Below are 9,892 nucleotides of genomic sequence, written 5' to 3' on the forward strand. Positions count from 1 at the left end.
GGAATATGGAGTCCAAGCTATCCTTCTAAAGTTTGCCGAGGAAATTAATGTACTCAAGAAGGTAATCATAATATTCTTATAGTAATAGGTTAGCTTTGAAAACCGGAGCTAGAGCCTGGCAATGAATCTAAACTTCAAGTTATTTGACCTCTTTTCTGGCTAGTGAAAGAGTTTCTTTATGAAAAGTCTATGATCGAAAATGTATTTTATTCCATTGTTTGAAAAGGATAAAACAGTAAAGATTCTATGTCTTTTATTCAGGATGGTATTGAAGTTGTGAATCGGGACGGAAAGGACATCTATAAAGGATCTTTGCTTTTTTTTATTGGCGACACTCCAGCAGCCAATATGGTAGCAGGGTTTAAAGAAGGAGTGGGAGGGGCAGCCATGAAATGTCGGACGTGTTATGGTAGCTCACAAGAGATTATCCAACAGGTTTGTGTGTTATGGTATACAGTTTATTGCAGAAGTGTGCTTGTTGTGTTAACTTTTTTAGTTATGCACTTATCATAAGACTTTTATCTTGAATAGAAGCTATTCCGTGCGCTGAATCAGGGATTATGTTAATGCTGTCGCACGTCGCTACTAGTGTGTGGTTGCTAAGTTTCTGAATTTCTAGTTCTTTTCGTCAGTGTGATGCGAAACTTTGTATTGCTTTCTATTGCTTTTAAACATGCTACAGTTTAACCACACGGAGTTTAGACTGAGAGACATAGAGAGTCACCGTCGCCACTGTCTCCTTCTCGGTCCAGAGATGCCTGCTCGGCAGCGTGTAGAATACTCAAAGCGATACGGAATCAACTCGCTATCCATATTAGATAAGATCGATGGATTTGATGTTTGCCAATGCATTCCTGTTGACATTATGCATATTGTGTGCGAAGGAACTCTTCCTTATGCCATAAAGGGGTTCGTATCTAGGCTACTGGAAAACCGAATAATTTCTATATCGTCATTGAATGAACACATCAAAAACTTTCCATACAGAGGAGACGACAAGAAAAATGCACCCAGTAGCTTGGAAAGATCTTGCTTCAATGGACTAGACACCGGAAAAATTGGTCAATCTGGTTCGTATTCAGCCTACTGCAGTTGAATACGTTTTTGTTTGATTTCGACAGTCAATGAGGAATGCTAATGATCTAAATTCTAAACTGGTGATTTGTGGAGCGACTTTCCCAATCTAAACCACTACAATATTTTAGCATTTTTTTAAAGTCCTATTATGTTTGTTGCTTCGTGTAAGAAATAAGGTAAAATAGTTTTTCAAATTTTGATATATTTTTCCTTTTCACGCAACTTATGCTTTTTGTAGATCTAATCTATAACTCTTTTTTCAGCAACTCAAACTATCTGTTTGGGCTTTCTTCTACCTTTAATACTGGCTGGCCACAATATTGAAGAGATTCCAGAATACAGACTGCTGTTGATGATGGTTGAAATTACCTCCGTTCTGTTGGCATATTCGTTCAACAAAGACCAGATTACAACCGCCGCAACGCTAATAAAATTATACCTAGAAACCTGGGTGACCGTATATGGAGCTCACACCATTACTCCCAAGATGCATTACTTGGTACACATCCCCTACTACATAGTGAAGTGAGTTCTCAGGCAAAAACTCTATAATTTTATCAGGCCAGTATAAATATATATAGCATGATTCATGTCATTCCAATTTAATGGCAAGCGGTCCGCTGGCTGCGGTATGTCGGTTGGTTCAGCATCCCACTTTACAGTGATGTTTTTTTTAAAAGTATGTCTCAATCTCAAGCATTATTTTACTATGTAATTATCAGTTGTCACATAAAAACTTTAAACTTCATGTAACTTTATGTAACTGTTTACCAGATTTGGTCTTCCAAGAGGAACCTGGTGCTTAAGGATGGAGGCTAAACATGCGTTCTTCAAATCATTACGCATGAGAAACTTTAAGAATGTGCCGCTAAGTCTAAGTAACAGACACCAACTCGAGTTTTGCCATGATTGGGCAGATGCCAATGTGCATGGCGTATTGCATCACAACAATGCCAAAACCAAGGGCGCACGTAAGTATTGCAGTGGCTGATATCTCAATAGTGTTCGAGTAACGGAGTTGGTGCGTGCATGGAAATATGTTAGTTTACTGAACATTTCTAGAAATTGGGGTACTCTTTTGAGGTATTGTCTGAAGACTTTGGAGTCATTTTGTTATCAGAGTACTCCTCTATCGGAGTACTGGCTTTTCGGTCACCATGTGCAGTAGTCATAGGCTTTCCTGATAGTTCTCATGCATCGAGTTTTGAAATCGCTGCTTTACAGTAACGTGTTCTGAGGAATCATCCACTTGGTTTTTGTCACCTGAGACAGATAGCTGTTGTTAAATGCTATGGCTAATTTCTGCTCTAACTTATCGAACAGGCTTTGAGTAAGATAATTTTTTCTTGATAGGCACCGCTGAAGACAGTCCTGAACCACCTGAGCACATCCAGGAGAGTTTGGGAGATTGCACACAATGCTGCAACACCATCACAATATCTGGTAAGTAATGGGATACGCTGTAAGTAAGCTCTATTGAACTGTTATTGTTATTCAATCACTTATTTATAAACAAATCTTCAAAACACAAAGATTATTCTACACTGTCTTGCTTTGTAGGTTTTAGATATAGCATTGGGGACGCCTTTCGTCTAGCTAGCGATACCTATGGAGTAATTCTGCAAATAGTGGCTAACAATGACTATATTACAGCCTTTCTACTAGAAGAATATAAAGCAGAATGGTTTGAAGCTCGGCTCTTCGCTCACAAATTGCAATGTACCGGAAATTTTGTTTGGCGGCTGGTATCTAGTCTACCCCACCACCATCCATTATATGTATATAAACTGCCGCCATTTCAACCCGCTTGTTATATTCAGCCAAGGTATTTTTCTGATCCTGAATTTGTTGATACCGTATGATCCGGTTTTGAGCGCCCCTTTTCCTGTAGAGACGGATAATACTTTGAGCTGTGGTAAATTGTCTTGTTGAATGCTTTTAAGTTTTTATACATTTTGATTAGTGTTATAAAAATCTTTTGTAATTAATTTCCGTCGATTCTGGTAGGGAGGCCTACTGTTTTAAAGCCAGATGTCGTAGCTTTATATTTTTATTTTACCTAGTGGGCATGAGAGTATTGTCTAGGTTTTGGTTCAGCTTGAAATATATTATATTGACCTTGTCATTCACTTTACTTCCCAGAGATTTTCATGTTTCTATGTTGAAAGGTTCAGTTCAACGTACGGAAAACTTGTATGCCTACCCCATTCTGATACTTATTGTCAAAGAAAGACGCTCTCACCATGCTTGAGGAAACATGTTGAAGCGAAAAATACTGACCACAAAAGATCTAACAAAAGACCAGCTCAAACACTACATATTTTCAGACCCTGTTTTAACAATCTTGAGGCATCTTTAAAAGTAACTATCTAGGGTACATGATTGGGCAGTGCAAGTAGGCTGAATGTAGTGTGTGCACCTCATAACAGGACAGGGTATTTGAATTTCTAACAATGAACACAATAAGTTCCAAAATTCCCATTGTGGGAGAACAAAGGAACCCTCTTTGTTTAGTAGGCAAGGCAAGGGCAAGGCATATTTCTCCCTTAGGTCTTAGCCAATGTTGCCTAATGCCCTCTAAAATACATTTTGCCCTTTACTTTTCAGCTTGCTATTGAGTTCACAAAACTTTTGGCGCTCTTTTTTTCTAAACATCCTGAATCAAATTCGGTACACTTACTCTGCTGTAGCGGGCCGCAGTTGTTTTATATTAGCAGAGGATTGAAGATTTTAAGAAAGGTTCTTTAAATTGGGCTGTGGTGTGGCTAAAATTTGCATGGTCATTTCGTAGATAATGGGTAAGACCCCTTTCTGTGGGATACCCATGTCACAAGTATTTATGCCGACTTAGTGAACATTCTGGCCCATTGTGAAATCACACACTCTCACTTCACAACCAAGCGATTCGAAATGAGTCATTTTTATTTTTCTCCCCCCCCCACCCACCCCTTCTGTGCAACTTATTGTATTCACTGTCAACAAATCAAGTTTGCTTCATACTATAGCCTATCCTACTAACACCCTAGCTGTGTGACTTTTCCATCATCCGTACTGCTGTGCTAATAACAACCCATCATATAGAGTAGTCGATTACGACCTGATGGTTGATTCACAGCACAGCCTGCTTTAGATTCCTATTTTCATGGGCGACTTCTTGTCCATATTTGAATGATACTTTTTGTATTATGACCCATGGCCTAAAAGGTATCTAAGAAATAGCCGATGGTCTAGCTATATTGCGATTGTGTCAAAGCTATGTAGAAAATGTCCGCAATGGAAAATGTCAGCAGCGGCTGCTGTGAGTGAAGGAAATTCTATGACCAAGATTGAACTGTTTTGGTTTAACATAATTTTATGGTCTTTTATATATACCTTTAGAAAGGGTCATGACTGAGTGGTTAATAGTTTAATCAGCAGGGTTAGGCATGAGGCAATACACAGCAATACACAGCAACATCAATACCCCGAGATATTTTCAAAGGAGATAAACTCGGCATAGGTGCATTCCCTGGCCCTGATTTGTAATCAGTTATTTGTGTTGTTCCTTTTTGTTGCTATTAGATCTTTCACAAAACATTTTACGACAAAGAGATCTGGATCATACAGTGATGTTTTCTATCTATTTTTATTGATATACATGTACAGTTCATTATTTTGCTGAAAAATTCTTGTAAAAATTGTAATTTGAGCTTTTTTGTACGCGTGTCGAAGTGGATTTTCCCACAGTGTTGGACGTGTACCCCTCCGCCTCGCAGTGTTTCCCCAAAAAAGTAAATCTGTTTCTAACACTGGTTATAATTATATTTATCACTGATGTATTCCAATCTTGATTATTTAAATTTAAGTCGTTTTTGGATGACATTCATCAACTACTATTTGGTTGAAAATATCTTTTCCAGCAAAGCAATGCCTTACAGACTAGCGGCTTTTTAGCTAACTCAAAATCCTATTCAATATGTTTCCCAGTCATTGTTAGCCTGGGTAGGCTCTTCAACAGAAGAGCCTACCCAGGCTAAGTCATTGTAGTTTAACTTTAAGTGACATAAACTGTTGGCACTTGGTGGTAGTGGCATTCCATTATCAACCACCCACCCAATGGAATGCCACTACAGCCAACTGCCAACAGTTTATGTCACTTAAACTACAGCCATTGGAGAGTTTATAATTTCTCTCAACTGTTATTATTATATCTATTGTTAACCTAGCTAGGCCATAAACAAATTATTAGTTGGTTAATACAGGCTAAGTGTTTTGTGGACCATTTATTCAGCAAAACCGTGCCGAAATACTTTCCATGTCTCTCGCCTTTAAGAAAGCTTCGTCAATAACTCCAACCTTGGCTTCAAATAAAGTTATGTCTCAGAAGTTCTCGAATACCCGACAACGCGAATAACTCATAAATAACTCACTTTAAATGTGGTGCCAGGTTAGCCATAATGATAATCCTATTACTCACTCTAAATTTTGTTGCCACTCAATATGGCTAGTATAATAGAAGAGATGGAGGTATAGAGCTCTACCTTAGCTTAGGACAATTAAAATAATCCTTTGAATGAAGACTTATGAATAGGATTTTTAATTGAATAAAATAACTTTGAAAGTTGTGACATCAGTTGTGCATGCCAATGCTGCACCGTTTTGTTTGAGAGGCTAACCCAGCACCTTGAAGTTCGAGCAAAGGTTTAAATTTTACAGGTTACACAAAAACTAAGTAGCCTATTTATGCTTTACTTGAATTTTATTTTTAATAGGTCTGATTACGCATGTAATTATAGTCAATTTACCAATTGGTAGACACATTTTACTGATAACCACAAATGGCTCTCCGAAAGCTCAAAGTCTAATAGACCTACTCCAGTCTCAGTGCTTTTATGAAGGCTACCGTGAAAAATACAAAAATATTTCCCAATAATCAAGTGGGGCATTATGTAAACAGCTTTTTGCTATTAATAATTGTTTCGACAAAATATTACTTTAGAATTTTCCTCAAAGTGGATGGTGAGGAATGAAAAGCGAAAAATGAAATTTGTCGCACCCATCACTTTGCTCGTTTCCTCAACGAATCTCCGTAGACTCATCAAGGAAGCTGCTCTACAATCTTGCATCGAAGAGAATATGAGGCTCATTATGAGGCGGGATTAAACCACTAATTAATAGTCCTAATCATGCATCTAATTCTAAATTATGCCAATTGGTAATCCACATAGCAGCTTTTTTATATTACGGGAAAAGTGTTGGGAGCAGTTTTAATGATTATAATCTATCCCAACTTTGGTTACTCAGTTTTGGACTTTGGTTGGCGCCATAGCTGCCAAGTCTCCCTTTTTGAGAAGGATATTTCTGATATTTTGGGTAAATTTTCCTCTCCACACGCGATTAGCTATTTTTTTATTCAATAATATTAACAGAGTGTCATACACTATCAGAAAGAGGGCATGAGAGAAGTCCTTAGACACACATTCAAAGTTTTACAGGGTGTAGGGTATGAACCTCAGTCGTTTAAATCCAAAAAAGCTAAAAACCTCACTTTTTCAAATCACGGTTACTTGGCACCTATGGTTGGCGCTCATTCCTATTTTGTTGACAATATCTTTACTGACACTGTAAGGTCATTCATTCAATGTGCGTTTCCCACAGTTTCCCAGCCATTTGTGAGTTTATGATTTCCCTCAACTGTTATTATATCTATTGTTACCCTAGCTTGGCCATAAAAGGATTATGAGTTGGTTAATATAAGCCTTGGTGGGATCTATGAGTTGAAATCTCCTCAGACCACTGTTATTCAGCAAAACGGCACCAAACCATTTCATTATATAAAATCCATTAAGAAAGCTTCGTTCATAAAGCCAACCTTGGCGTCAAATAAAGTTAAATCTCAGAAGTTCTCGAATACCCGACGACGCGAATAACTCACTTTGAAAGTGGTTGATTGTCAAAGAAGCATTAAAATTTTCATCGGTAAAAGCCAGTTTGATGTCAGAAGGAGTGTTCTTTAAACATCGTCATTCCAAAGAGAAAATTAAAAATCAGACTTGGCGACCATTAAAACCCTCCACTTTTGGCTAATCGTGTCTCACTAAAATTTATTTTATTATACCAAAACACCTTATTTTTTCTTTTTATTTAATGGCCTTCAATAATCTCTGCAACTGCTGTATATAACCGAAATTCAAATAACATTTTTCTAAAAAGTAATACTCCAAAATCCAAATATTAAGTAATTTTAAAAATCTAATCTGAACTGCTTTCCCCTGCGGCTGTAATAAAGGCTAAATAATCTTGAGACATCAAAAATACAGGTTTTATAACTTTTTCAGTGAACCATCAGAGAGCAAATTTATGATCAATGGGCAAATAACACCTGTCTATGACATCGTAAGCCTACAGAGTTTTACAAGAACCCTAAAGAGTCAATGGAGCCGAAGAGCGAAAGGGTCTATTTGTAACGGTATGACTTGTCCCTTCTTAACAAACGTATTAGCTTGTTTTACACCAATAGTCAGGGCCAGTAAGATTATAGGTGTCTGTACTATTGAATAAGCAACACAGTGTAGGCTAGGAGGTATGATGGATCCAAAAAACTTTGACAAACCTTTTGTGTTAGCCTACACGCCCGTTGCAGTTAACCGGTTATTCTTCATGGGATAGCAATTCTGTTATTAATTATTTATATTATAAACCATATTATATCCCTCTAAACAGAGTTACCTAGCTATTTTTGGAGCAAGCAGTTAGGAGTACCTCCTAAATTTACCACTCGATATTTTTGTCCAGGCTAATTAATTCCAAATGACTTGCATTACCAACAGTGTTGCAGTTTGGGTAGGTAAGCCGACAGCTGATTGCCATTGAGAATATGGGAATGTTGCGGTGCTGACAGTATCAGAAAAAATATCGCATGCCAACATCAGAGATATAAGGCTGCAATATGTAATGTGTTTTCACCAGACTGACTTGCCACCGTCAGTTTTGGCTCCATTTGGATCTTACAAGCTAGAAAGTAATGTGGTTGTGCTGACAACTCCTTGATACTTTCAGTATTATACAAATTTCTATGCAGGTTGATTTCACTAAGGATAAAGCTATATACCATTGCGTCTCTTAGTTTGTGAACAGCACCGCTTTATTATTATAATTTTATGATTTTTATAATTTAAATATTTTGTTGAGAAAGCTATGCAATAAATTTAGCCTTAGTGGCAAAAAGCTGTCAACATCCAATCCAACGCCAAACTGCACAAATATAATAACCCTCTCTAAGATGCTCTGCGACAACCGTTTAGAATTATTTGCTGTTTCCAAACGAATAATGACTAAAAATTTTCTATCTTTCTGAAGAACATGAAAAAACACAGTGTTCACTTGAAGTTCCGATGAGATTAACCCTGTACTATATGTATACTAGTTAAAGCCACATTGTATGAGACGTGATATTTTTTCAGATTTCGCCAGGAAATGTGTGGCAGATAAGCTAAGTGGAGGATCAAGGATACCAACAGAAAACCTGTGATGCCGACAGTAAGCGCTTAGATAATCCTATTTTTTTTAACTCAAGAACATAGATTTATTATCTTTAGGCCTACATTGATATTTTTATGTAACTGAAACGACTTGAGCTTCTAACTGTGGTTTGGGAAGACATAGCTTTATTTTAGCTTTATATTAGGATTTGACTTTGAGGCTTATCAATCGTTATTGTAATATCATAGTACTCAATGACGCTCACGATTCAATGAGAGTTGCATGAAAACTCTGAGCTATCTTTACTCACATCAAATATATATTTTTAAATTAAAAAAAAACATTTCCACAGCAGTCAATGTTCTTCAATCCAATCATGAGCATGGGTCATTATTGTTGGTAATTCTTATACATTTACTTTGCTAGTGATAAATGCAATAAATGGCATACCGGTATGAATTTTCATGACATATTTTAAAATTAAAAATAACAATATCTTTGGTTAGGCAGACCACTCCCATTGCAATATCCTAGTTGTGATTAAAAACTTTAAAAAAAACTTAATTTTTATTAGATATTCTTGTATCTTACCCCTTTTTACAAGGGTAGATAATATTGAACCTCCAATTCTGTGCAAGGAGGCCGCATTTTCGTTGCCCGTAAATATATCAATTGACGCCAGTTATGGAAATTTTGTTCATGATATGACAGGTCACCGCTTGGATTCCCAACCCCGTGTGTTCGGATCAGCATGGTAATCATAACAAGGAAATAGAGATATACCAGAAGTTATCTTGGCATGTCGGTAGCGGTAGCAGGGCAGTATTTATAATATAATATCTACATCTACTCTGCACTTTGAATTAACCCACTTTATAGAATGTATCCGGCAGTTTGATGGTTAATAAGACTTGTGTGGTGAAAGTGTAGCATAGGCTAAATAAGTCAATTAAATCAACATATTATTTGTATTTTCAGACAGTAGACGCGTTCTCGGTTGTGTCAAGTTGATGTCAGAAATAGACTACAAGAAGAACTCCTCATACGCCAAAAAAATTTCACTCTCAGGTGAGCACAACTATAAAACTTAGTTCTGTAGATGGCAAACCTTTGGAGCAAGCCATCCTTTTTGCAGAATACGTAGGTCCACTAATGATCGCCACTAATCGAGAGATAATTGCACTTTCACATTAGTTCTACTAGTAGATAGGCTCAAAAATCTTAGGACATCTTAATGCAGAGCAGTATGCCTGTTGTTCACATTGTTTCAAAAGAATTGAAGCGGGTTTACGATGCTTCAAAGAAAAAAAGATACATGGGCTGGTGAAGTCACAATGGTCCTGGTCTGCACTGC

The 9,892-nt window shown here is 37.2% G+C and overlaps 1 protein-coding gene across 1 annotated transcript; it reads left to right on the forward strand.

The window, feature by feature from the left end:
* The first annotated feature begins 1 nt into the window (after nucleotide 1).
* On the forward strand, nucleotides 2-3,202 carry LOC137404205 (uncharacterized). The gene is made up of 7 exons (XM_068090365.1): nucleotides 2-61; nucleotides 262-435; nucleotides 683-1,070; nucleotides 1,341-1,602; nucleotides 1,852-2,048; nucleotides 2,431-2,520; nucleotides 2,638-3,202. Exons 2-7 carry the CDS (start codon nucleotides 349-351, stop codon nucleotides 2,937-2,939), a joined length of 1,326 nt encoding a protein of 441 aa, XP_067946466.1. The 5' UTR covers nucleotides 2-61; nucleotides 262-348; the 3' UTR covers nucleotides 2,940-3,202.
* The last annotated feature ends 6,690 nt before the right edge of the window (nucleotides 3,203-9,892 follow it).

This window comes from Watersipora subatra, chromosome 9, assembly GCF_963576615.1.
Source record: "Watersipora subatra chromosome 9, tzWatSuba1.1, whole genome shotgun sequence".
In the NCBI taxonomy this organism is placed as follows: domain Eukaryota; kingdom Metazoa; phylum Bryozoa; class Gymnolaemata; order Cheilostomatida; family Watersiporidae; genus Watersipora; species Watersipora subatra.